The 27,944-nt window shown below is 36.7% G+C and overlaps 3 protein-coding genes across 13 annotated transcripts; 1 reads left to right on the forward strand and 2 right to left on the reverse strand.

The window, feature by feature from the left end:
• Positions 1-7,959: 7,959 nt before the first annotated feature.
• On the reverse strand, positions 7,960-14,972 carry LOC116161711 (max-binding protein MNT-like). 2 transcript variants are annotated; one of them, XM_031475161.1, is made up of 5 exons: positions 14,276-14,972; positions 13,466-13,644; positions 12,890-13,416; positions 8,555-8,761; positions 7,960-8,505 (listed from the first exon to the last, which is right to left on the reverse strand). In XM_031475161.1, exons 2-5 carry the CDS (start codon positions 13,617-13,619, stop codon positions 8,419-8,421), a joined length of 975 nt encoding a protein of 324 aa, XP_031331021.1. In that variant the 5' UTR covers positions 13,620-13,644; positions 14,276-14,972; the 3' UTR covers positions 7,960-8,418. The 2 variants fall into 2 exon arrangements, with proteins under 2 accessions (XP_031331021.1, XP_031331022.1); XM_031475162.1 differs by lacking the exon at positions 14,276-14,972 and having other exon boundaries at positions 13,466-14,202.
• A 4,798-nt stretch (positions 14,973-19,770) lies between these two features.
• Positions 19,771-21,008, forward strand: LOC116160849 (cilia- and flagella-associated protein 73-like). The gene is made up of 4 exons (XM_031473977.1): positions 19,771-19,879; positions 19,932-20,133; positions 20,187-20,516; positions 20,565-21,008. Exons 1-4 carry the CDS (start codon positions 19,776-19,778, stop codon positions 20,925-20,927), a joined length of 999 nt encoding a protein of 332 aa, XP_031329837.1. The 5' UTR covers positions 19,771-19,775; the 3' UTR covers positions 20,928-21,008.
• Positions 21,009-22,041: 1,033 nt separating this feature from the next.
• Positions 22,042-26,508, reverse strand: LOC116161539. 10 transcript variants are annotated; one of them, XM_031474921.1, is made up of 9 exons: positions 26,030-26,496; positions 25,886-25,921; positions 23,472-23,690; positions 23,233-23,421; positions 23,046-23,180; positions 22,646-22,869; positions 22,437-22,596; positions 22,277-22,389; positions 22,042-22,223 (listed from the first exon to the last, which is right to left on the reverse strand). In XM_031474921.1, the coding sequence occupies exons 3-8, from the start codon at positions 23,674-23,676 to the stop codon at positions 22,289-22,291; spliced, it is 1,014 nt and encodes a 337-aa protein (XP_031330781.1). In that variant the 5' UTR covers positions 23,677-23,690; positions 25,886-25,921; positions 26,030-26,496; the 3' UTR covers positions 22,042-22,223; positions 22,277-22,288. The 10 variants fall into 10 exon arrangements, 6 of the variants coding, with proteins under 6 accessions (XP_031330781.1, XP_031330785.1, XP_031330780.1 ...); XM_031474925.1 differs by lacking the exon at positions 22,042-22,223 and having other exon boundaries at positions 22,240-22,389; positions 22,649-22,869; XM_031474920.1 differs by lacking the exon at positions 22,042-22,223 and having other exon boundaries at positions 22,240-22,389.
• Positions 26,509-27,944: the final 1,436 nt, after the last annotated feature.

Consider the following 27,944-nt stretch of genomic DNA (forward strand, 5'->3'; position numbering starts at 1 on the left):
GACAAAGTTCGGGCTTGGGCCTTTACAAATCGTAGGACCGTTACTGTCTTGTGTTAACTTGGGTATGAGTGGGCGCAAACTGGTTAGGCACATAAGTACAGATCTGTCCAACGCCACATGCGAACGTAGCTTGCAACTTCCATTTTGTGTGACGCGCTGATATAAGAACTCGAAGAGAAGTGTAATGTCCCTAGGGGTCTATCAAGCAGACACTGAAAACGTTGACTTACCCTATACTTACCGTTGGCAACTCTGGGAACAAAATCTGTAAGCAGAGCCACCTACCTTTAAAGTCGAAGCGGTGGACGTTTCGCGGCACTTTTGAATTTGGATGGCAGTCTGCTCAATATGGTTGGCACGAATGAACTCCTACGTTATGTAACTCTGTTCTTGTATGTGTTGGGACGTGAGACATAATCGGGAAGGGAATTAAATAAAAGACAGAACCTTTGTGCGTAAGAAACGACAAGAACAAATAAATAAATAAACTAGACCATGCCACGGAAACCTTCTACGGGACAAAAACCCCGACATAGGGCGCACACAAATACATAAAATAAATCACCTACGGCAATAAAATGCAAGAGAAAATTCAAATAAATAAAACATCTCAAATTGTATGATAAATATCAGATAATTAAATTAGCTCAGGAGCACCTGTGGTTTGAAGATAGCGCCTAATCTAATGTATCCCAAAAGCGTTTGCTCAAGTCCAATCTATTATTTATCTACAATTAGCACAATTTACAAACTTTACCCTTTAATGTTTCAAAAGGTGCATTTTAAGAGAGGTTTTACTTTTTGTCCTAAAAACACACATAGCACATTTAAAATCCATTAGAAACTTTTGTGTCAAAAAATGTTTTTTTAAGTTGCACTTAAAATGTGTCTGATAATCACAATTAACACATTTAAAATCCTTATTAGAAACCCTATGTTTTAAAAGATGTTGTTTGAAGTTGCATTTAACATTGGTCTGATAATCACAATTAGCACATTTAAAATCCTTGGAAAGTTTATGTGTTAAAAGATGTTGTTTAAAGTTAAATTTAACATTGGTCCGATAATTACAATTAGCACACTTAAAATCCTTAGAAATTTTATGTGTTAAAAGATGTTTCTTTAGGTTGCATTTAAAATTTGTACGATAATCACAATTAACACACTTAAAATCCTTAGAAACCCTATGTTTTAAAAGATGTTGTTTCAAGAAGTCTTTATTATTTGTTCCATAATCACAAGTAGCACAATGAAGATCCTTCGAAACTTTATGTTTTAAAATATGTCGTTTGAAGTGGTGTTTATTATTTGTCCCAAAATTACAATCAGCACATTTAAAATCCTTAGAAACCTTATGATTTAAAAGATGCTGTTTCAAGTGGTCTTTATTATTAGTCCCATAATCACATGTCGCACATTTAAAATCCTTAGAAACTTTGTGTTTTACAAGATGCCTTTTGAAGTTGCGTTTAATATTTGTCTTATAATCGCAATCACCACATTTAAAATCGTTAGAAACTGTATGTATTAAAAGATGTTGTTTAAATGTGCTTTTCACATTTGTCTCATAATCACAATCAGCACATTTAAAATTTTTAGACACTGTTGGACACAGAGTTAAAAGGTGACGTTGAACGTCAAAGTGTTGCTGTACTTCATTAACAAAAGATTTAGAACACGGTGTACTAATAGTAATTTCATCCTTTGTTGTCACCAAAACTTCGTTGTTTACCGAAATCTGTCCCTGAAGAAAGGAATGGATTTCTTCTTCTTGTTTTGGTTCGATTTTTATGAGTAGTGTGTCATTATCTCCATCCATACCGAACAACAATAATGTTACAATTAAATCTGTTTTGGTTTATCAAAAATCTAGTTTAGTACCTACCTATTGAACAATACAGAACGTGAATCCTATTTGCTATTTTCTGAGTTACAGAATGTAATGAATAACAGTTACACCACGCCATAGGTCATAGGTAAGTAATTATATTATTATAACAAAAGGTTTGTTCGTTTGTCTGCACTAATCAACACTGGTGTACCAAATGCGTTCGTTTGTCTGTTTGTAACTGCATGCATTCCGTTCGTTTGTGTAGTGCAATTTGCCCATTTCAGTTCATAACAGCACAAACTTGTTCGTGCATTTTAGTGCGAGCAACTTAGTGCAGCATAAATTAGACGTGAAACGACCGTTCTCATAACCATAAACATTTTGAAAAAACAAGGTGGGGAATCTGCGATGAATAAATTATTGGAAATGGAACTTTTATTTCATGATATTATTGAACAATTTATAAGTAGATCGTCAAGTGAGGAAGATAATATTGCAGAGGTCATACAACAAGTAAATGAAAAATAGTTTCCTGTATAATAAATAATAAATTTATCACTCATGATGCAGTACAAACGTTTTTTGCTGGTTATTTATTTACTATACCCTAAATAAGCGTTCGTTTGTTAGATGCCAGTGCATCAAAAACTGATTACTCCAGCTTACACCGTGACGTCACATCAGTGTTGCACCAAACCAATCGAGCAAGACAAACGAACAAACCTAAAAACTTATAATAGTTGTAATTTATAGGTTATACCCATAATGCTAAATACAGTATGGAATATGCGTCTATTTTTAGCATATTCGGATGTGGCGCCGTCTGGTGGCGAATTTAACATAAGATGTGGTGAAACAAGTTCATCGACCGTTTATTACTGTATTAATATTTACAAGCTTACTCCAAATAAAACAACAATTATGACTTCAAAAGCACTTTTCGTTCGTCCAGAATTTCTTGTTGTGTACAGGGTGTACCACTTTTACGGTGTCATAACTTACCTTTGTGTTAGAAACTTAAAATACTACCGCCGAACACCGTTCTTACGAATTACCAAAGGATCCTTATAATCTACGCAATCACCACCTGCCTCCCCTAGGCCGGTCCCTGTCCCTATCTGCCACTGCCAGGCTCTTCAGGTAAGCTGTCGTGCAGTCAAGTCCTCTATCATAGAAATGAACAAATATTTGCAATCTCATCTTCACAATTCAAGCAAACCCAAACAATTTATTTCACTCTAAATATACCGATAATGCATTTTGGGAAAAGTATTTAAAATGGAACGATTTTTAAAGTATCTATGGAGTAAATTCCAATCTATTATTTATCTCATACTCACAATCAATACATTTAAAAACTTAGACTATGTTTTAAAAGGTGCTGAATAAGATGGATTTTACTTTTTGTTTCAAAATCACAACTAGCGCATCTCCTTACAAACTTTATGTTTTAAAAGATGTTGCTTCAAGTAGCGTTTAGCCTTTGCCCGATAATCGCAATTAGCACATTTAAAATCCTTAGAAACTCTATGTTTTAAAAGATGTTTTTTGAAGAGCTCTTTGTTATGTGTCTCATAATCACAAGAACCACATTTAAAATCCTTCGAAACTTTATGCTTTAACATATGTTGTTTGAAGACATATTTATTATTTGTCTCGTAATCACAAGCAGCACACTTAAATTCCTTAGAAGCCTTATGCGTTAAAAGATGTTGATTAAGATTGCTTTTATAATTTGTTTTATAATCACAATTAGCACATTTAAAATCCTTAGACACCCTATGTTTTAAAAGATGTTGTTTGAAGTGGTTTTTATTATTTGTTCCATAGCCACAAGTACCACATTTCAGATCCTTCAAAACTTTATGTTTCAAAACATGTTGTTTGAAGACATGCTTATCATTTGTCCCGTAATCACAAGTAGCACATTGAAAATCCTTGGACACTTTATGTGTTAAAAGATGTTTTTTAAAGTTGCGTTTAACATTTGTTCTATAATCACACTTAGCACATTTAAGATCCTTAGACACTCTATGTTTTGCAAGATGTTGTTTGAAGAGGTCTTTGTTATTTGTCCCATAATCACAAGTACCACATTTAAGATCCTTCGAAACTTTATGTTTTAAAATATGTTGTTTGAAGACATTTTTATTATTTGTGCCGTAACCACAAGCAGCACATTTAAAATCTTTAGAAACTTTATGTGTTAAAAGATGTTGTTTAAAGTTGCTTTTATAATTTGTTTCATAATCACAATTAGCACATTTATAATCTTTAAAAACCCTATGTTTCAAAAGATGTTGTTTGAAGTGGTTTTTAACGTTTGTCTCATAATCACAGGTACCACATTTAAGATCTTTAGAAACTTTATGTTTTAAAATATGTTGTTTGAAGACATATTTATTATTTGTCCCATAATCACAAGTAGCACATTGAAAATCCTTGGTTAAAAGACTTTTGAAGTTGCCTTTATAATTTGACTCATAACCACAATCAGCATATTCAAAATCTTTACACTCTGTTTTGCACGGTACTATAAGATCATGCTGAAAGTCAAGGTGTTGCTGTACTTCTTCATTATAAAAAGATTTAAAACACGGTGTACCAGTAGTAACTTCATCCTTTATTGTCACCAAAGCTTCGTTACTTACTGAACTGTGTCCCTGGAGAAATGAATGGATTTCTTCTTCTCGTTTTGGTTCGATTTTAATGAGTGGCGTGTCATTATCTTCATCCATAGCTAATAACAATAAATGTGCTAAAAATCTCGTTTTGGTGTATCCAAAATCTATTACGTAGATCTGAAGATAGCCATGGGAGAGTCAGGCAACAATACAGGGTAACTTACTTACTTTCTGAGTAACAGAATTTGGTAAATACACCACGTAACTCGTAATTGGAATAGTATTTATCAATCAACGATATAGGTTAACTCACAGAATACGGCCTTCTCAGAATAGAAACAGCAATGTTACAAATTTGTATGGTATTTTGGCGGACCCTGGTGGGTGTACTATGCATCAAAATCAGAGTAGCGCCATCTGGTGACCAGCTTCTAAATCCATGAATTAATTTCCCCAATTCGATCTAAATCACAAATATAGATAAAGAATACACAGTTGTTAAATTGCAAGTATATTTAGATACAATCACATTACATTATTTAACACAAACATCTTAAATTACATGTTTACAAATTACATATAAAACTCAGAAGTAAGTGCAACTTACGCTTTGTAGAAGTTAACACCTTGCAAAAAGATCCTTACGTAACGAGTTGCCCTACGAAATATTTGGTTTTAATTGCTGTTTGGACTACATATTTTTGTCAAAAAATATCTTTAGAACTAAATTTTTTGTTCCAAGAGGTGATAAAACCGTTTCAGCAAATTGTCACACAAGTTTTTGGCAACAAATGTTAACTTGATCCTGGTGCTTACTGGTTAGTTGAGAAGCGAGGGTGGAAGTTGTTGAATTATCTAAAACGAATTACAATATAAGTATCTACATCTATATAAATATAAAACTCAAGTCTACACCCTTTTGCGCCTATAGGTACAGTTGGTAATAATTCTGCGTCAATTTGTACCTGTTACCTACCTTGCATAAATAGGAAAGAAATAACAGCACATTTCAACCCTCTTCGCGTTTCAAGCACAAAACAAGCTGTTTCAAAATGTGGGAAACGATGCCTTTTTGATATTTTATTGTTACAATCCGACACACAACACTTTTTACGGTCACATAACTTGGTCATATTTTAAATCTTTCAAAAGTCAAAATTGACATGTGGAAAACCTGTGTACGTATAAAATCGACGGTAAAAATATTTCCTGTAACGAGCAAAATTACAGGTTTTGCAAAAAAATATTTGAGTCTGCGATAAATAGTTCTCCGTACAACCACGGGAAACGCTGTAATCAGTGACAATTTAGCGCCATTTATGTTTCTGTTCTGTGAAGGTCTTATTCTGTGGGTTAACTCAATTTAGATGCCTATATTTCTAGATTTTTGCTGTCAAAAAATAATTGTTCTAATATTTACCATAGACATTATCATAAATAAAACACCTTTTTATTTATGGACATTATTAATGATCTTCTACTATCTTGGCGGGCTAACGCCAACTTCAAGTCACACTGGAATATTTGACCATTCTGTAGTAGCGGGAATGCCAAACTAACCTGGCTGCCTATTTGAATATTCTCGCTTAAGCTTCCCTCGCGAGAAACTGTCACTCGGAGGCCACTCCGAGTGCACTAAGATCGTGATCGTCATGTAGGACCACTACGTTGTGTAATAACTGGGTTCTCAGCAGGCACTGAGGGCGTTTTATGGGAAAGGAACACCAAAAGCAATAGCTGATTAATATTATATTCAAGCTAATACCAATACGGTGACCCTGCAGAGGGTCTTAAGTGGTTCTATACTACTCTGGCAGTTACCTTATGAATTAGGGAAACTGCAGGGAAAACCTAATTCGGAGTAGTCCTATAATGAACAAAGCCTACAGCTAACATCCAATGTACCGCACTTTTGAGCCATCTCGAAACTGGGGTAACTACCACAAACACGCTATGAGTAACCAAAATGGAATCGAGCCATTCCCCAGGTATTACAACACATACATCGGACAAAACTAAGAGATAATTAAATAAACCTCGCCGGGCGGTAGGATTACCCAGGCCCAGTGGGGTGCCTGTAGACGTGGGCTAAAGTTGTTGGGTTTCGGAACGAGTGAAAATGTTAGTGTTAGGTTCACCGAGGCCCATATAAACTTGAATAACTCGATCCCCTCTAAACAAGCACACTTCCCTCTTGATTACTCACAGTCTCAAATAAACAAATAATAATGAAATGCAATGAAATAATCGAAAGTGACTAAAAGCACAATACACAAATATGTACAGAACAGATACAGCCCTACCGACAATGAAACACGATTGCCAATGCCAACAAAGGTTACACATTAAAGGTACAAGTGATTGAATTCAGTAAGTACATAAGTAAAGGGTTACAATCTGCATTCAAGTTACACACATTTATAGATTAATTGAATAAAGCAAATACCTCACCTGATACAAAAAGCAAAAGCACACAGCAATGATTAAGGTATAACAAAATATTTCAAGTTGAGCCGTACCTACTTTACACTTAAGCCGGTTACCAGAAAAAAAAACCATGGACACACGTCATGTTAAATCGTATTTATTGACTACTCCAAGCGACTCGGTAATTTGATCTCTTAACACCCCTAAAATACCACCCGAAAATCGCTCATTCCCTGCATTTCACGCATTTCTAGCAAACAAAACTGGACTGCAGGTGTTAGAAATGGTAAACACATGTGGTCTTCCGAGAAATTCCATCCGTCTCATCTTCGCTCTCTTTCCCTTTTCTGTAATCCCACCAGATTTCGGTTGGCAGCTTGTGTAACTAACATGATGTATAGGGTGCTTCGTATCGACAATCATGTTCACAGGACGTTGCTAAGGTTGGGGCATCTCAGGGTTCCGCGGATGGATTACAAATAGGAAATCTATTAGCGCATGCGTAGAAATTTTTCCGCGCCTTTGGATCTGCGAATGCACAGGGCGTATGATTTGAGTTTTTAGGAAGCACCTTCCCGTAAGTTAGGAAAAATCCGCTCCCCGTGAGAAAATTAGATCTGCGCATGCGCAATCTATTATGTGACGCGTCATTTCAATTTATTTTGCAGAAAAATCAGTCCTTAGAATAAAGTTGATTCTGCACATGCACAATCCATTTTTTAACTTGTTAGCGTGGCTGCAAGTAACGGAGCAAATTTTCTTAGTTCTGTTGAAAGTAGATTATGGTTTAGATCTACATTTTTGGCCTCCCTTGTCCAAAGCTTCACATGTGGGTTTTGGCTAATCAAGGTAAATGCCAAGCACATAGGATTTATAAACACAATAAATTCAAGAAGTTTAAAATTGTGAAGAGTGACTTCACATTTACTATGCTTTTTTGTATGTACTTTCGAAAACAATCTTTTACCATAAACCATTCTCAGAGTCTAATCTTGACATGTTTTAGGTGCAACAAATAAAGGTAATAACAAACTTTAGAGATAATTTAATAAATAAAAAGGTAAATAATAAGCTGCATAATGCACATTAAATTTATTTACACATCAAATAGGTGCAGCTTACTTCTACGTATTTACAAGAAATTCTAGAGATCTTTTTTATATGTTGCCCTACGTTAAAAGGTAGGGCAATTTTAGTACAGCCATTAAACATTTTATATAAATAAATAGGTAGGGTAGGTACGACAAGGTGATTAATAAAAAAATAATAGATACATAAATATACATAAAATTACAGCACTTGTCTATCTCATTGGAAGAATAGCGTCCTGCACTATAAGTGGAAATTAAAATTAATAATCGTCGTTAGCGCCGACGTTAACAGTTCAAATTAAATGCGCACACACGTTTATTCCCTCTTTCTCTCTCGCGCGCGCGCTCTCTCTCTCTCTCACTCTTAGGGAACTGCGGTAATAATACTACGGTTATACTATCGGTATTGGAATAAACCGTATCTAATACACCGACTTGAAATTGGCTAGCTGGGACGAGGGGCGACGGATGGTTGTGAGCTAACCACAACGACCGGTTTCACGACATACTGAGCGTTCACCACTGGCAGTACCTGCAAGAGAGAGCGGTTAGAAAGTGGCGACACGGCAAATATACGTTACCTTTCCGTTCAGTTGCTGCGTGGGAGCTGCTATGAAATGCGCCACCGGACTGGAGACGGCCGTCAGCGGCGACAAATCCGCTATGCCCTTGGGGATGAGCGCGACCTTGTGTAGTACGACGCCCTGCGTTACCGGGTAGCCGGCCATCGGCACGACCGAAAGCGCCGTCGTCTGCACGGACTGTTGCTGATTCGTGACGATCGCATTCTGCAACAAATAAAAGCAAAAGATCAATTATTGTACGATAACAGTAAATTAACCAAAATTCTGCTCCTGATAAAAATACAAAGTTACAACACAATGATGTATGGCCATGGTTAAAACTACGATATTATTCCTTTGAAAGTATAGTCCATATATTCTGTTCGAATAACAATCAAAATTTTATGCATATGTGCCGCTCTATGAAAATCATTGGGCGCCACAGTGTTACAGTGCACGGCGCTCTCCGGCTGTTTCTACTATCTCGTTCCCGCGCCATATTTCTAAAAAATTTCCAGTAAGTTGTATACAAAAATTTAAATTCAAATCCAAAAAAATAAAAAAATGCAAGCAAATAATACACAAGTTCAAAAACACCACGAAAATTCGAAGAAATTCACCGGAAATCCGAGAGAAAAATTCTCAAAATTTAGGAAACCTTTAAAAAATGAGAATCATGTGCCAACCCCTGGGTGTAGTATAACTATACAGTTAAGTGTACACATAAAAATCAAATTCAGAATAGTTTAATAAAATTCAAAATCAATGCAAAAAGTAACAAATTCCGGAAATTGAAAAAATTTTTAAAAAACGGAAATCTAAATACAAAATCTGGAAAAATTCATCAAAATTGTATGAACCCAAAGTAAAATTTACAATTTAAAAAATCAAAAATTTTGAAAAATTCATAAAATAAAATATTCAAAAAATTTGAAAAATCTAAAAAATTCCAGAACATACTAATATTTAAAAAAAGAAATATAAAAATGAAAAAATAGCTATAAATTAAGTGTATACAAACATTCAAACGAAAAAAAATCAATAAATTTCACAAGAATTCGAATTCATGAAAAAAATTTCAAGTTTCAAGAAATAAAACAACCATAAAATTAGGTGCACACAAATTTCCACTAATTCGAAATTTAAAAAAATGTTTTTAATTATTTACAAAAATTGTACTTACAAAAAACAGAGATATTAAAAAAAGATTTTAAAAAAATTTAAAAAAAGGCTCAGAAAATGCATTTTTGAATTTTTTAAAAATGTTTTGAACCATATTGAATATTTTTAGCGTTATCGAAAAAAGAATTTAATCTATTTTTTTAGATCAAAATATACAGGGTGTTCCACCGAAAAACATGAGGTTAGGCCTGATAACTTTTTCACCATGTCCCGTGTACTTCTTTATTTTGGATTATTCAAGAATAATTATAAAGAAATTGTTATATGAAATTTAGCTAACCTAACATGAATTATGAGCTGGTGTCAAGTTGTGTTGAAAACATATTTCAGTTTGCTGTGACAAAGATCCAAAAATTCTGGCAATATTTCAAGATATTAGAGGGTAGAAGGAGGGTAAAACTGGAAAAAACCTTGATTAAAGAGTGTCCTGAACAATATCGACTTTGTGTGGTTTAAATTTCTGTCTTTACAAAATTGTTTGAACCGTTGTCTTAGAATCTCCCACCCCTTCATATTTTTCTGCGCGAAATTTGTGGCGTTGTCTCCACACAAACTAAAACTAATTTCGGCACAATAAACAAAACAAAATCTCCATGGTCTACTATTTCAAAACAGTAAAACAAGAAGTTTTTATTGATTTTCATGGCGAAAATTGAAACGATGAATAAAGGGCGCATTTTCCATGAATTCATTCATCAGTACCTCCCGAAAGGTCATGTAATGGACTATTTATGTGTACAAAAGAAGGAAAAGAAATTGTGGTATGGAAATTCTTATAACACTTAACATTGCGCACTCGGCGCATGCGCAGACTTGATGTTTCAAATATGCAATAAAAAAATCTCTACAAATAAGGACGTTGACGTTCCGCAACATGCATACAACTGATTCTTACAATATGCGATATGTTTGCCTTTACTAGAAGCATCTGTGGTTAAAATTTCGAAAAAGTGTCACGAGAAATAAGAAACATGCGCAGTTACACAAATGCAAAAAGAACGGACTAAATATCTTAAAAAGTATAGGAGTAATAAATTAAGGCCTCGGAAGGACGGATAAAGTGGTCATAATAGCGCCTTCCAACATGAATTGGAAAACGCGCTACCAAAATTTAGGTTGTGATCTATCAATCAATCAGGAAAAAGAATGCAAAAGAATGATGTTAAGATATACAGGGTGTTGCATTAAAAAATACTAACTTTGGCTTCAACATTTTTTTGACTACGTTACTGGATTAACGCAAAAATTCTAAATCAAAAGGTCAAAACGCTTAGCACTTACATTTTACGTTTTGAGGAATAACTAATAATAATAATAAACATTCTTCCCCAAAACACTTAGCACTTACATTTTGCGTTAAATAAAATAATAAAAATATAAGTGTGTGCTATGTTTTTCTTTACTAGAGGCATTTATGGATAAAATTTGAAAGAAATATCTTCATAAATAAGGAAGTTAATACTGCGCATGCGCACATCTAATGTTTACAATATTAGATATGTTTACCTTTAACAGAAAAATCTGTGATTAAAATTTCAAAAAGATATCTCGACAAATTGCGCACATTAATTTTATGTTTACAATATGTGATATGTTTGTCTTTACTAGAAGTGTTTGTGGTTAAAATCGGTCGATGGGGTAAGGATGCCCTTAGGGCTGAATGTTAAGATATACAGGGTTTGCCCACTTTGGATCCAAAAATGTTTTTGCCTACGCCACTGAATTATACGTAAAAATATCTAAAAGTCGGTTTTTACCTTTTCTTGCACTTACATTGGAAATAAGATAAGAAAAAATCAAACTTTTCGTTTTCACCCTGTATCTCGGAAACAATCACAGCTGGGGTGATTCTGATTGTGGTATTAAAAGACTAGTCTCAACCAAAGCGCCCAGAAGAATCTTTCCTGTGTTCCTTTCTACACTCTTCCCAGAAATACTTTATACTTTTGGCACTTGTATGATAATTATTAAAAAAGGTGCCATGGAACATAACACCAGAAGTCTGTGGACTAAGGAGGCTCTTTAGGAAATGAAGATTTGTTGTAACAAAGCCCTTAGAGCTGAACGTTTTGAGGAATGTTAAGATATACAGGGTGTTGCATTTAAATAATACCAATTTGGGGTCGAAAATTTTTTTGACTACGCCACTGGATTCTAAGTAAAAATATCTAAAACAAGCGGTTTTGACCTTTTTTCTATCTCACTCTCACATTAGGATAAAATAACATCCCAAAAAGTCAGACTTAATTTTCACCCTGTATCTCAGAAACAAAAGCAGCTGGATTAGCCGTTTGTGGCATTAAAAGTTTAACAAAAAAGTGGCACAGTGTCGTGAAAACTGCAAGTGTCTATCTTTAAAAACAGTTGAGATACACTGCAGTCTCAGCCAAAATAGAACACATGGTATATGATTAACAAATTCCTGGAAGATCTTACAACATATGTAAGAGAATCTTCCCCTTGTTCCCGAGGGGTATTCCATACCCATCGGTTCTACATTCTTTTCCAAAATACTTTGTACTTTCGGCACTCGTATCATAATTATGTTGCATTTAAAAAATACCAACTTTGGGTTCAAATTTTTTTGACTACGCCACTGGCTTCTACGTAAAAATATCTAAAACAGGCGGCTTTTACCTTTTTTCTATCTTGCATGGGTAGTAAGATAGGATAACATCTTAAAAAGTCAAACTTTTAGTTTGCACCCTGTATCTCATAAACAAATGCCTGTTTGTGGTATCAATAGTTCCACAAAAAAGTGGCAGAGGGACAGGAAAACTGCAAGTCGCGATCTTTAGCAAACAACTGAGATGTATCTGCAGTGTCAACCAAAATAGGACACACTGTACATGATAAACAAATTCCAAGAAGAGGAATATTCACTTCAATTACAGGAGAAAAACACTCCCACTTCCCCCAATACACTTGAAGACAAACACACAAACTTAGCAAGGAATTCAAATTTGAGCGAATGCGCCGCCATCTGTCGCACAAAACGTGAACTAAGACACATGAATGGGTCCAATTTTATCAAATAAAAGCAATTATTGGAATGGTGGTTTTGTGAAGCGCAGATTAATCGGAACCACCATTTTAGCAATGTGGCTAGGTAACACCAACACTGGGTTTCCGTGACTACGTTAATTCAGTTTCAATCCGATAAATTCTCACCTCTTTAACGCCGTTTGGCGGTTTGGGAAGCGGAGGAATTCGTTCGATGGTCGGCGACACCATCTTGGTTTCGTTGGGTGGCGGAACGGGCGCCGGTTCCGGCAGTAAAACGTTAAAATCGACGTTATCGCACTGCACGGCTATTTCCTTTTTGAGCACGGCGAGTTTTTGCTGCGCCGATATCTTCTCGCGCGCCAACCGTTCCATCTCATGTTCCAGCTCGCGTTCCTTACGTTTCAGGCTCTGAATGTAGCGCAGCGCCGAGTGCAGAATGCTCAGGTTCGACGTCTTCTTTTCGTCCGCCTGCGTCGGCAGTTGCTTCTTAAGAAAGTCGAAGCATTCCTTGAGGTGGGCGCGCCGGTGCTTCTCGAGCTTGTTGTGCACCTCGCGAGTGCCCGACCGGAAAACCAGAGGGGGCTGTTTGCGCTTCTGCTCGCCTCCCTCGTCGATGACAAGCGGGTTGATGATGTCGAAGCTGTTTTGGATGACTCGCGATGTTAGGGGCGGATGCGTGACGATTGGGGCCTCTGCAAGAGGGGCATATACAAGATGTTGCATAATAATTCGAATACTGACCTTGTATCGGTTTAATAATTGCGACGGGTTGTGTTGCAAGTGGCGGGGGGTTGATGCTTGAAACAATGGGAGCTACGGCCTGTCTTTGTTGTTGCTCTTTTAATTCTTGTAACTCCAAATAACGTGCTGCTTCAAGCAAGGTGTCCAAACTCATGTTCCCCTCGTGGTCCTAAGTTGACCTGAAGAATAATTTCCGTGTAAAACCAGCGGGAAATTAATAAGGCCATGAATGGCTGTTTATTTTAATTAATTAGAAGAAATACGTAAATGTAGTATTATAACTGTGCAACCGACGCCCCTCCACGTGGCAAACGGAGTACGTTTACCTTCTACACGTGCTTTTATCGGGTTAACTCGTAGTGGGTCGTCGTGCACCTCCTCACGCGGTCAACACCGACACACCGGCGTCACTATCACCAAGGCAATAAGGTCGAATTTCCCATGCAAATACCCGCGTGCACCAGACACCTTGCTACATTGACCGTAGGTTGCAACGTTGTCCTATCATTATCACGTTATTAATAATAATTCTCTCGCACATATGATAAATAAACAAGAGACCGCCCGAATTAATCCAAGGGGCTGATCTGGCGCTCCAAGTCGACCGCCACAAGCTCTCGTCCGCATGCAACAACCCCAATAGTCATTTGTTTTCAAATAAAGGGCTACGTATGAAACTAATGGCAACGCTGTACGTCAATATGAGCTAAATTCGCCAGGATAACGTGGCCATAACGGACACCTTTGTGTACGATCTCATGATGGCCCCGTTTTTCCTTCTGCAGACTTAAGACAAACCGTCGTTGTTACCTGTAAGGAGAGCAAGAATCCGGCGGGACTTTAGATCCGTAGAGGACGCGGCCGTTTCACCTTCACTTCTCACCATTCGAACTAGGATGTGCCAAATCGGAAAAGTACACCGAGGTGCTCGACACCTGGACACCACCCCGTCGTGAGCCCTTCGTTGTACACGCTTCACAGCAGCCACATCACGTGTGTGCTGTAGCTGTATCGACCAATGGGCGCTGCGCGTCTAAACAAATGCGCGCGTGACGTACCCGCACACACGCCCTTCACTAAATCGCATTCAAACAAATTTAGAAAATCGCGCGGCTCACTTTACCCTCGACATTTTTCACTTAACGGACGACATGATGACCGTTTTGTTTCCTTAATTGATGGTAAACAAGTTAGGAACAATCACATTTTCCCCCCCTCCGCACCGCGGACACAGTTTCGTCCCTTCCGCAAGTCGTTTTCCCCTTCTTTTGACGGAATGCCGTTTCTTGTGGTGCGCAGTTTGATGCGCAATTCAAACCAAAAGGGAAATTACGCTGTAGCAAAATAGCGAGCAACCCGGATTATGCTAAACACGCGTCGCACGTTGGGCCACTTTTTTTCAATCTACTTTCGGCGCGCATCGCCAAAATCGAATTAAAGGGCAAACGGACAGACAGGCCGTCTCGAAACGGACACGTTGCTGGCGATGTGATTCATTGAAAACTACGTCACGTTCCGTGACTAAACGCTCCGAAAAACATGAGTGGGAAAAACACCTGCTTTCACCCGGGTAATAGGCAACACATGATGCGCGCATTCGCTGGGGCTTTTGTGATCATAAGCACCCGCGAAACTCGCCCGTAGGCCTTTAGTACTAATTATCAAATTATGTACTTGACAATAATAGTATATTTATTCAACGAGCAAGTAATGGCGCGAAGAACACTATACTTTTTCTAGGAATATTAACATAATCCAAATGAAGCATAAGAAGTAGCCTCGAAGTATACCTTATACACTGTGTGCAAGATAAGGATATCCATGACCATAGAAGATACGACGAAGGTCAGATTGGTGAAAAGAGAGTTATTATCATGCTTTAAAGAAAACCGGAAAATTCCGATTACTTCCGAAAATGTCAGAAGAACTGAAATCGTTTTAATTGTTAGCCCATTTTTTAAAAATTAAAAAAATGTGCTATTGTTTGCGGTTTGTCCGTCCGTCCGTCCGGACCCACTTCTACCGTTTTGAACTACTTCTAGGGGAATGGTCCTAGAGTCCTAGAATTTTTTGCAGTAGGTAGCCTATACCTTGAAGGTGTGCCAGACGGCCATCAAATTTCGCTGTCTAAAAGCCCCCCCCCCCCTCCCCGCGAATTATTTCCTGAGGTGCTGTTTTTGAAAGTAAAACGTTGGTCTCAGATTTTGCATACGCATGCCTTTAGTGGTGCAAAGTTAAACTTTAGAAAACCGGGGGGGGGGGGGGGGGGGATGTTCTACCCTTCACGGTATTCTAATGAAAGGTCTCATCGAAATAAATTGGTTTGTACAAACTATAACTTTCCCGTGCGACTCTTTTTCGAATCAGTGAGCGACAGGGCCTGGGGGGGGGGGGGGGAGTAAAAAGTTAATTTTATCTGTCATTGTATTCTAATTAAAGGTCTCCTCGATCCCTTGTCGTGATCGGTTATAATTCCTTATATCTTAAGAGAAGTTTCAAAATTTCGTTTTGCGCATGTGCAGTGCCAACTTTCTTATTTATGGAAGAAATTTCGTAGGGGTGTTTAAAAAATGCGCTTTACCTGCAAAAGGGTTGTGCACAATTTGTACTTGTTTTCTGATATTATTTGAACAGATACGAAAAAATAAAAAAATACTTTCTCATTGCCACTTTCTGAGTGTTTAAAGATTTTCAATACAACGTTTCGTTTCCGAGAAATCATCAACTATATTTTTATATGGTCCGTGAAAAAGTGCCTATATCTACAGTATTGAGTGGCATTTTTTTAATTGCGAATACAAACAGGACCGGATCTACATATTTTGCGCATATGGGCCCCCCGATTTTGCGCCCAACCAACTAAAATCATTTTATACCCCAACCAATATTTGTTTCTAGAAATATCCACTATTTTTGATTCTTTACAAAAAAGAGTTAATGCGGTTTTCTTTCTCCTAATTTGCAAATTAATTTATAATTAGTAGTCAAAACATTTGTTTATATTAATTATGAGATCGATAAAGTGTTATTGAAACAAATTTTAATATCTTATCTTGAATTACAAACAACTAACTATTTAATTTATAGAGAAATATACTCCTTTTTTATTAATATTTCCGCATCATACATTAGGAGGTGATGGGGCTATAATATATAATTTTACTTTTAGAAATACAGGGTGTTTCGAAATTCGTGCACACGGACTGTGGGATGGTGTTATACAACGAAAACTGAATAAAAAGTTCCTCTACCAGTTTTTGATCAGACCGGCGCTTTTTTTTTCGACGCGCTGAAGCTTGTTTACTAGCAGACGGCGGACATTTTGAACAAATGTTTTAATTACGTACTCGTCATAATTATAGTTTATTTTGAACCTTCTTTTTGTTTTAAAAATGTGTTACTATTAAGTTTAACGAGTGGCGCAGCGAAGGGGGGGGGGGGGGCAGAGATTTTTAAAACCGCGGTAGCTCGAAAAATAGCGGTCTGATGGAAAACTGGTAGAGGAACTTTTTGTTCAGTTTTTGTCGTATAACACCCCTGTATAATTAAATTATTACCTAATATTTACAATGTGAAATTCAGAAGTGGTTTTCCAAAATAATAAAAGGCATCAATTTCAAATAACGTATTTCAAGTTTATTTTACACCGAAGTCCAATATAAAGATATGTAAATGTAACCACTGAATTGTGTTTCAGAGAATACAACGGTTACGTGCTGTTATCCCCCTCCCCCCCTCCCCGTACGCTCATACAATAAATAAATTAAATAAAAATTGCTAGATGACACCTTAATTAAGCTTTTTCAACCACAACATTTGCGGGGGAAAATGTTCACAATCTTAATACAAAGTTATTCGTCGAAATGTGGGGTTATGTTACTCATCCTTAATTTCATGATTACTTTTAAGTTGGTAAGAGGGCGTAACATTCTAAATCTAATTGCATAAGATGTTATTCTTCCACGATAGTACTGTAGAATTATTTCCCAAATTTTTTTTGCCGCCCCGTTATGGACCCTGGGGCCCACATTGCCCCATGCTAAATCCGTTCCTGAAAACAACGATGTACGGTACCAAAAAAAAACAAGAGTTGCAAACTGTTGGTTTCCACAGGATGGTGCTGGAGTAATGGCGCACATCGCCTTAATAGTCCAAGAATACCTATCGGACATAACGGGCGACCAAAAAAGAGTTGCTATCGAGTCACCTTTAATGATTTTCCAAAAATTCCAAGGGTGATTCGATAGCAATTCATTTTTGATCCCATAGTATTTTCCATTTCCCGGAAATTGTCCGATAGGTATTCTCGCACGATTTTGCCGTTGTGCGCGAGTGCACCATCCTGCTGAAACCAACAGCTTCTAACTCTTGATTTTTTGTGTGTGTGCGTACATCATTTTATTCGTAAAATAACTAATAAAAAATGCTACTCAGTAAAGTATGTACTTTTCTTACCGGCCATAAAAAAATAAAGTTGATGATGATTTTTCCGAAACGAAACGTTGTATTGGAGGTAGAGCTCAAAAAGCGGCAATGAGAAATGTTTTTTTGTTATTTTACTGCATCTGTTCAGATAACATCAGAACAAAATAAAAACGATGTCGACAAATTTCAGTTTTTCTGACATATCCTCGGAAGTAATCGGAATTTTCCGGTTTTTATTTATTTATGTTCCTCTCGTTCTAGACCATCATAAAACCGTTGATGTGTTTTTGAAACTGACTAACACACACATTTAAAGCGTATTTAATGGCTTCGGAGTAAATAAAATGAATTGAAGGTTATTTTAATCATATCTAATTATCCGAGCTTCCGTGTTAACCGAGCCTCAGAAATCTTAAGAAAATTCGGTATTATCCGAGGTGGCAATGGAAAGCGTCCGCTTTATCCGAGCCGAACGCGAGTTGCGCATTTTTTGCAGATATATGCGTCGAACGGTTCAGGTTGATTCTGCAGCTATTTGTGTTGTGCCGCAAGAATGTCGACGAACCAAAAAATGTTGTATTTTGTAATTTGTGTTTATTCCGCTTTATCCGAGCTTTCGGTTATCAGAGGTACGTCGAGGTGAGAAATAAAAAGTCATTTCTGTCGGAATTCACCAAGTGCCACTTTTTTTATTTTGTCACTAAAAGGGCAAAAAGAATTTTCTGATTCGTTGCCGTAGACCTAGAAGGGGGTTCTCCAATTATTGGTTCGCGCGCGGCACACCCAAAAAAAAACAAAAGTTGGAAACTGTTGGTTTCAACAGGATGGTGCACCCGCGCACAACGACCGTGCGAGAATACTTATCAGACAAATTTCTCGTTTGAGATGTAGTGCAGTCAAGCTTTCTATCACAAAAATATTTGCGATGTAATTAAACAAATTTTGTACCGCATAAAAAGGCCCATATCTAGAGGGAGAGAGGATATTTGCTATTAATCTCCAAAATTAATTGTTGTTGTTTATGCTGCGTATTTCTGTGACGTGCACCTTACTTCAAGATGTAGCGGGAGTCATGCCATGTTAATTAGCGTCTCACAATTTGAGGTTAAACACGCCATCACTAAATATCAAAAACAAATTCCCAGCAGATCCTATAATCTATTCTTTATCTCATAATCACAATTGGCGCATTTAAAAATTTTGACCCTTTTATGTGGTGCTGTTTAAGGTAGATTTTACTGTTCATCTCCAAATGACAATTAGCACAATTTAAAATCCTTAGAAACTTTAGGCGACTGCCAGCCAACAAACTGTTGGAGGCGAAACTACAGTGCCAGGTCACGTGCAACGATACAGTATTCAAAGAAAGTTGGCACTACGCACAGTTAATTTTACAATGCTTGCCTTTACTAGAAAACTAGAAGCATCTGTGATTAAAATTTCAAAAAGATATTTTGATAAATAGGAAAGTTGGCATTGCGCAGTCTGCGCAAGCGCACGGCACATCTGATACTGTATGCGCTGTTTTTTTCACTAGAACCATCTATGGTTAAAATTTCAAAGAAATGTCTATGTTGGGAGTCTGCGCATCTGCACAATATAATTACAATATGCGATATGTTTGCCTGCACTAGAAGCATATCTTTGGTTAAAATTTCAACAATATGACCCTGTGGGAAAATCCGCTAAAAATAATCACATGAGAAGTGTGGTACGAAGGTGGGGGAAAATGCTCCCTTGCTTGCCACAACCAAAGAGTAAATGGGTACTCTTTGCCACAACCATACATCTGCTAAAAAAAAGGAAAATAGAACAAGAGAGGGATAAAAAAAAACTTTAAACATAAGGTTGCCAGGCAACCACAAACTCTTTGATCAATACCAAAATGTACTACACCGAACTCGAAAACGAATTAACGTTCCCACAAATATCGCCCGAAAAGACAATCGGCGACTTTTTGGAATCAAAGTTAAACGAGAGAGTTCTCAAGTGTGACGCAATAACTCTCAATTCGTATCTCCATTAATTGGTTCGCTTTCAGAAAATACCCGGAATGGGACTTTCCGCGCGTAGAACCAAAGATCGCCCTAGCGGCACTGCAGCGGGATCTCGACGACAGCGAACAGCGCCTAACCGAGAAGCGCGAAGAGGCGAAGTCATCGAAGGCTCAACTGGACAACGAGTGGAAGAGTTTGGAGGAGGAAGGTTTGAAGCTGAGGAAAACTTTCTGCGACTTCGACAAGGTTTGATGCCTGTTGTAGTTTAGGCTAACATTTTCGCCTTATACTGTTTGCAGATGATCAAAGAGAACGCGGAGAAAACCGCGCGTGCCACCTCTAAAACGAAAAGGTTGATCATAAGCAAGGCGAATACCGATAATGCGATAAAACAAACCGAGAACGACCACAATAAACTGCTCAAGGTAAAAGACGAGATGGAACAACAGATAAGAGATCACCAGATTTACGAGAGCTATCTCGAGGTCGTGTCCGAAACGAACAAGGGCGAATTTCCGACGGCTCAGGACGTTTTCAACAAATTCGCGATTCTCGACGAGGCACGCAATGTCGTCACCAAGAGATTGGAGCACAACATTCGCGCTTTGGAGGAAACCAAAGATCGAATGGTAAGGCGCGGATGGTGTTCTCACCTTATAATTCCTCGCATATTGCAGGAGCAACAACTCATCGACCAAAGCACCGTCTTGATCGGTTTGAACAATCGCGTAGCCGCGCTGAACGATCGGTTTCGCGCGGCGAATGCGAAATGTGAAAAGTGGGAAGGCGTCGTGCGCACCGCGCAGGTGTCCTTGCGCGATAGGCTGCTAGATATACTATCGACGAGAAGGGTTTGCTGGAATCTCTACTTGAACATGTGCCGTCGACGTAAGACGGAACCTCGAATTAGAAAGAGCGATCTTGAAGCTCAGCTCTGGTATATCAAGCGACATCTACGACTATTGGGGACAACCATCCGAATTGCCGACAAAATGGCGGCTGATGCAGAGGCAGTTGAGAAAACAAAGTCGCGAAAGTGAATGTGAGTCTTGAAATCCACCGTTACCCTCCAAGAAAATCAATTGAAACATCCAGTGTCCTAGAGTTGTACGACCCTAGTGGTCACTTTTCTATTCAATAAGTTAATGTACGGAATATCTGTTTTTTACGAATAAATCGAAACCTTAAAACTTATGTGTTTAAGTCAGTTAGAAGACTTCCGTTACTTAATATCGAAATTAATTGACCTTTCTCTGAGTTCATACACCAATATTTTATACAGCGGAAAGTTCCTTTTAAAAGTGTCAAACCGGTTAAGAGATAAAATGTTTCTATTCACTGTTTAAACGGTCTGTATTGAATACAAATAGAAAGTTAAACTTTATCTTAATCATACAGCTACTAAAACTATCCTTTGAGTCGTCCAATTTTGGAATATTGGATCATCTCCGATTAGGTTCCACGGAATGGAACAGAAAATGGTTGATGATAAATTCGGGTCCTTAACGGGAGGGCTTAATTAATTGCGAAAAGTAGATTACCTACGTCAAATTTGGGCGGACTAACCTTTATTAATAACCATCGAATGTACTTCACACGATTGTTATTATAACCAAGTGAAAGGTTCTCTTTGTACCTATATTCGAAAAAAAATCGTCATTAAGTGAAAGTCGCTACTGGCTTACAATTTCTCCCAATGGTTTCTACGGTGGGCCAATTTAACTTGGCTGACTCGACCCGAATCCACATAAAAATAAGTTTCGACATGAATTTTTTGTAATCTCACGCGTACCATTATCTTCTTGACATGCGCTCGAACTAACGCCTATCTAATCATTTCCCATCAGTGGATATACAAGGGCGAACTGGCTCACTGTAGCTCAGTTCAGGGTCGCTCGCCACCTGGTGGTGACTTTGGAAAGTAGGTCAAGGTAAAATTCGCGTACCACGTGGATATGACTTTGCAGGTCAAAGTTAAGCTCAAGCGCATTCGCTTTTAAGGTCACCGGAGTTCAATAACCTAATTTTTGTATTGTCATATTGCACTTTCAAGGTTACCAAAAGCCCCATTTTTACAATGTCACATTTCCCTCTCAAGGTCATTAAAGATTCTAATGTAATGTCATCTATACCCAGGTAACACACATGTGTACAATGGACGTACATTGGATATATCTATTAGACATTTCAAAAGTCCATTGGATGTACATATTAGGTCCTCAAACATTCAATGGATGTTCAGTGGATGTACGTTTGGCACTAGAATGGATCTCCATTGAACATCCGTACACTACATCCAATGGAGGTTTACCTGGGATGTAACATGGATATTTTGCCTAATAATAATAACAATAATATTGATAGTTTATTTATGTGTTTATAATAATACAGTCATTGATTATTAATTTTTGTCCTTCCTCTCCTTTGCACGTCTCAACCATTTCGCTATTGATTGCTCAAAAACCATTCTTGTGGATGTGGGAAATATAGATAACCCAGATTCTAAAAAAATATTGTCAACAAGATTTAATAACCAAACCTAAACTTACCAATCACTAGTTTATTGACGTTTAATTTATTAAAAGGTCTTTTTTGTTTTCGACCATAATAACTAAAATTGTTCGCAAGTTGGTTAGTAAACAACTTTTCCATGGACCTTGCCACAAAATTGTATGGGACGTTTCCACCTAGTCTTGAAAATTCCAGAACCTAAATGCTTATGGGTATTAGGATTTAATAATGTAGTATTTAAACTCGCCACTTTGTTGAACTCTGCTGGATTGTTAATAAATGTTTCAAAATCTTCTAGTGCTTCAATAACATTGAAGGGGAAGTCAAATTTAGTAAAAATAGTATCTGAGATTTCTACGGAAGGTTCAGCTGATAGTACCATTTTTTTTTCCATGTTGGCAAACCTTTCATTCATCGCATTTAGTAAAGCCATAATTATATTCTGTTTATGAAGTATTTTAACCAACATTCCTAAAATAGAGAAGCAATGAACCAACATTGTATTTTATAGTTATTTTCAATTACAAATCCCAAATAGCTATTATGTACTCTTTCGTTTGTGGCACTAAATTATTACATGCTAGTAAAAAGTAAGTAAAAAATTTGAATTAGTATAAAGTATAAAAAGAACTCAAATATAAACATACCTCTATTGGATTCCACACCCTCCAAATTTTGATCACTTTCTACTAATTTGGTAACTTTGTCGGAGTTATCTGGAGCTGGAGGACTTGTATCATCAATATCTACACTATGAACTTCGGCTTGAACAACCTTTTTAACTGAAAATGTAAAAGGTTATAAATGTACTATTATAAACAATGTAATACATACCAACTTTAAGTTGAGGATGTGGTGGTAAACTGCTGACATGTTCTATTTCATCTTCAACAGATGAAAAACTTGAAAAATGTTTTATTATTCGTTTTCTTTTAGGTGGTACAATTGCGATAGTGGAATCCGATTCTAGATCTGATGTGATTGTGGCCTTTTTTGCTTTTTTTTGAGCAACATTAAAATTATCTGCAACATTTAAAAACTAAAATCTTAATTTGATCATTGGCTTTATTTACCATAAACGTTATTCCTAAATAAAAATATGTCGTAAAGAGGCCATTCCTTTCGAGGCTCTTCTCGTCGTTGCAATGCCTGTTGCAAACGTATATTACTGTAAGTGGGAAAGTAACATTTACCACCAGGCTGCAGCCAATTGGAAGGAACTGCTTCGACACTATTTTCTTGGACAAATTTTACTACGCTCCAAGTTTCTTCATCCATAGCTTTTTAACTTGCTACATACAAGAAAATATTTACAGGACAATGCATTTACACAATATGTAGTATTTACAAACAATAAACTTTGAACATAAAATAGAAATAAAAGTGTTAATCATATACATCAATGTAGCAAAGGAAAAACTGCGAATTTATCTTCCTTGTACGGTAAAGCAATACACTTGCATTTCAGATGTTTCACGTTCCACATATCTAGGTTTTTAGGTTGGCTAACAACTTGTACTCCCAATGCTGATGACTGACAAGGTTTTGTATATAAATCGGCGACATTGCTAAACTTGTGGCCTATTATAAAAATTCCATGATCGTTTTGAACAAAATTTCTAATACAAACGATATCGTTATCCAACAAAGAACAATAATTATTTCCCTTAAGACATGTTAATGTAAATGACTTAAAAATAAATTTCCTGAATTGTTTTTCCTCTGCCTTATTGATAGATAATGTAGGCCCCTTTTGATGTTCACTTAGTAAGACAATATCATCCTTTGAAGAATCTAGATCAATGGAATTTGAGCAAAAATCAATTTCTCTAAGTCTGCAAATAATTTGTTCCAACGGACGATGGCTCGAACGAATATATCTTTTGATTGTATGTAAAAAATTTTCAAAGGGGAATGCGCTGAATTGATCTAGTATACCAAATATTTGTGTATCATCAGTAATATGCAGAAGATTGTGTATATTATGTGACATAAATTCCGCTCCGTATAATATTTTAAAGGATTCTACAAAATATTTTAGATTCGATTTAGCATAAGGCCTAAAATGATTTATATGATCTGCTTTACTTAAAATTGTGCATGCAACATGCAAAGATAAAAAATTAAGGTATAAGTCATGTGAAAGAATATTTTTTAGAACTACTGGACCGGTATACAACAAAAACTGCCTAAATTCGGTAGCTTTCCATCGTTTTACTTCGTTTAAAGAACGTGGTTTTCTAACAAATTCACAAGGGATACAATGTTGAAATGAAATTAAATTATCTGATATTAAGTTAATTTGACGAGATGATAATTTATTTGGTGGTTTCCCAACACACCAAAAAAGTAATAATTTTTTTACCACCCCTAACAGTATCAGGTGCATATAGTCGAGAGGAAAATCTCTGACCATGTTTAGTTTTGGAATTGTTTGTAGAATAGATGTGCCCATATGATGATCTTCATCCTGTTTGGAGATGAAATCATCATGGGTTCTCAGCCTCAAATCTTTAATTTCTGGGAAACACACACGGTTATTAACATGGGATCCATGAATGTAACATTTTGTGCATGAATTATATCCACTGTGACCTTTGATGTAAGTTACAAATGATTTTGCAGGCGCATCACAGATAAAACAATTAATTTTAAAAGTGTACATCTGATTATTAAATTGGAATCCATCGTTAGTTAATATAACAGCTTCATCTACAAAATCTTTAAGGAATATGTTTGCATCCTTAGGTTTTTCATAGCCATGGTATATACCAACAATATTTACGACATTTCGATTAAAAACCAAACTACACAAAATTGGATAGAATTGGCTACCAGAACTTTTCGAGATGGGTAAGCCATCAATATTTATACATACTTCAATAGTACTATAGTTGCAAAGCAAAGTAGGTTTACAAATAGATAGTAACTTAGTAATGCAATTGAGTAGTCCAAAGTGATAGTAATGACCAGGGTCAACTATACGCAATTGATTTTTTATTACCCTCGGAGTATGCAATAAAGTTCTCGAGTCGCAGGGTAAACTTACGTCAAAATTTGTTCTTAAAACCTTTAGTAAATCATTTAATGCAACTTGTGGAATTTCATGTGTAACAGCCCACCTAGCTAACTGACGAGAAAAATCACTATTAGATACATTTTCTTGAAAACTAAAATTAGTACTAATATTGGTCGTTGAATCAACGTTATGTGAAACATCAATTGGGTCTTTGCTTAGACTTCCAATACACAAGTTTGCGTCACCATTTTGCAAGTCATCATTTGTACGATGAAATACAGATGAATTTTCACTCGGACATGAATTAGTGTCAACTGAAGTTGGATCGATTTGAGAGGAAGGACCAGCAGTACTCCTAATTATAGACGACACGTCCAACTTCGTTTGCACTTGTGCCTGTCGATATACTGTTCTTGATATTTTATATCTTTTGGTGTACATTTTCTTAAACAGCTCAAAGGTACTAACCTTTACTTAGACAGCCAAGTACCAAATCCAAAATCTATAAACAGAAGGTAAAAATTAGAGTACAGTGCATAACCTTACAATATTTACACAAAACCGTCATTAGATTCTAAGCACTTGACATAACTGTTAATTCCTTACCTATATAGGATGTCTAGCAAAACCAGGGACACTATCGTACACAAGACGCTACGCAAAACACAAACGCAACAAGAACCAATAAATTAATCACAGGTAATAAAAATGCGCCAATTTGTTGTGGTTATGATGGCGCCGATGCGTGGCTAGCTACTCATCGTTCGTAAATAAACTTGCATGTGGCGCCATCTTCAGTTATTTGAATTAAAGAATTTGCAATTGAAAAACTTAGAAATAAGCTCTTAATTACTTATTTTTACTTATTTGTTTTGATCACTAATTGTTACCGTAATACAAAATGTGGATTTTCAAAATTTCTATTTTTGTACGCAAACTGGACGTCCATTGGACGCGTATTGTACAGCAAAAAATAGGATACATATTGTGTCCAGAAGTGGCCATCCACTGGACGTCCATTTTAAGTACATGGACGTATGTACAAAAAATGGATCAATTCTGAATGTCCATTGGACGTATGGTGTTACTTGGGTAAGTGTAGTAAGTGGGATAATGTAACCACAAGAACAAGGTCATAGAGGTCATGATCATTCCATATCGTCAACCGTAAAGTGTAAGTGTAAATATGGTAGACATATCTTATAACGCAATTAATGGATTTTATTTAACGCTTATTGCTCTGTTTTAAACGTAAGTAATCAGTGCTTCGATATATGGGCCGATGTGCTTATTTAATTCGCATAAGGTCAATATAATCCCATAAAGAATGCCTATTTAAAAATGATCCTTAATGGATAGGGCGATAGGGGTCAATATTTCCGACAGTAAAAAAATCAGTCCTGCAATTCGAATTGCACGGGCTATTATGACGTAACCACTAATAGACCCTATTGATTGTATTAAAGGTATTTTGAGGTGTTTTTGTACTGAATTGATTTATCATGTTTGCTCTGCATTTATGATGTCTTGAATATTTTGTTTTTATGAACTTGTTTAATTGCATTTGATTTGATATCTTATTGTTATCATACAATTTGAGATATTTTATTTTAGTGTATTTTCTCTTGCATTTTATTGCTGTAGGTGATTTATTTCATGTATTTGTGTGGCCTATGCCGGGGTTTTTTCCCGTAGAAGGTTTCCCTGGCATGGTTCTTTTTGTGTGCGTGATATATTTATTTGTTCTTGTCATTTCTTACGCACAAAAGTTCTGTCTTTTATTTAATTTCCTTCCCGATTATGTCTCACGTCCCAACACATACAAGAACCGATTACACAACGTAGGAGTCCATTCGTGCCACCCATATCGAGCCAACTTCCATCCAAATTCAAAAGTGGCGCGAAACGTCCATCGTGTCGACTTGAAAGGTAGGTGGCTCTGCTCGTAATTGTTTTGCCAGAGTTGCCAACGGTAAGTATAGGGTAAGTCAACGTTTTCAGTGTCGACTTGATAGACCCCTAGGAACATTACAAACTAGTGATGCATAATACATTGATGGTCGTTTGCACCGACAAATTTAAGTGTAACTTAGCTTAAGCGTAGTTTAAAATCCATGGCAACGATTATTGAGACAATGGTTGCCATGGATTTTAAGCTAAGTTACACTTAAATTTGTCGGTGCAAACGGCCATGAATGCCGTTTTTACTTTATTTGTATTTTTAATCAATGAATACTTGATCGTTAGTGTCGATATTCTTTCAACATCTCTCTTAAAACCATAGCAAGAAATTACATGCATACAGTCCACAAAATATTCGTTTTACACGCAATATTTTAAAAAACCATGTTTTGTCATTTCAAAATAACGGTTTCCTTTCAACGCGCTCTACTTACCTGAAACTCTCTTATCCGCCCCTGTAATGTTGTTTCCTAATTTTCGAACAATTCTTGGAGTTTAATATCAACATTGCGTGGGGGGAAACATATTGCCATTAGATAAAAGATGTACCTACCTAAGCATTGTA

This window comes from Photinus pyralis, unplaced genomic scaffold (assembly GCF_008802855.1).
Source record: "Photinus pyralis isolate 1611_PpyrPB1 unplaced genomic scaffold, Ppyr1.3 Ppyr1.4_LG10, whole genome shotgun sequence".
Taxonomy (NCBI): Eukaryota; Metazoa; Arthropoda; class Insecta; order Coleoptera; family Lampyridae; genus Photinus; species Photinus pyralis.

What these genes read in the sequence shown, in the direction of transcription:
- LOC116161539 (XM_031474921.1), bottom strand. Translation starts at nt 23,676, where the DNA reads ATGGATGAAGAAACTTGGAGCGTAGTAAAATTTGTCCAAGAAAATAGT. An exon ending in ATTTAGGAATAACGTTTATG is followed by an intron (nt 23,422 to 23,471) that starts GTAAATAAAGCC and finishes TAAATGTTGCAG; the next exon opens with ATAATTTTAATGTTGCTCAA. An exon ending in ACATCCTCAACTTAAAGTTG is followed by an intron (nt 23,181 to 23,232) that starts GTATGTATTACA and finishes TTACATTTTCAG; the next exon opens with TTAAAAAGGTTGTTCAAGCC.
- LOC116161711 (XM_031475161.1), bottom strand. Translation starts at nt 13,619, where the DNA reads ATGAGTTTGGACACCTTGCTTGAAGCAGCACGTTATTTGGAGTTACAA. An exon ending in CGCCAAACGGCGTTAAAGAG is followed by an intron (nt 8,762 to 12,889) that starts GTGAGAATTTAT and finishes TATTTGTTGCAG; the next exon opens with AATGCGATCGTCACGAATCA. An exon ending in CGCAGCAACTGAACGGAAAG is followed by an intron (nt 8,506 to 8,554) that starts GTAACGTATATT and finishes TCTCTCTTGCAG; the next exon opens with GTACTGCCAGTGGTGAACGC.
- LOC116160849 (XM_031473977.1), top strand. Translation starts at nt 19,776, where the DNA reads ATGTACTACACCGAACTCGAAAACGAATTAACGTTCCCACAAATATCG. An exon ending in TTAAACGAGAGAGTTCTCAA is followed by an intron (nt 19,880 to 19,931) that starts GTGTGACGCAAT and finishes GTTCGCTTTCAG; the next exon opens with AAAATACCCGGAATGGGACT. An exon ending in AGGAAACCAAAGATCGAATG is followed by an intron (nt 20,517 to 20,564) that starts GTAAGGCGCGGA and finishes CGCATATTGCAG; the next exon opens with GAGCAACAACTCATCGACCA.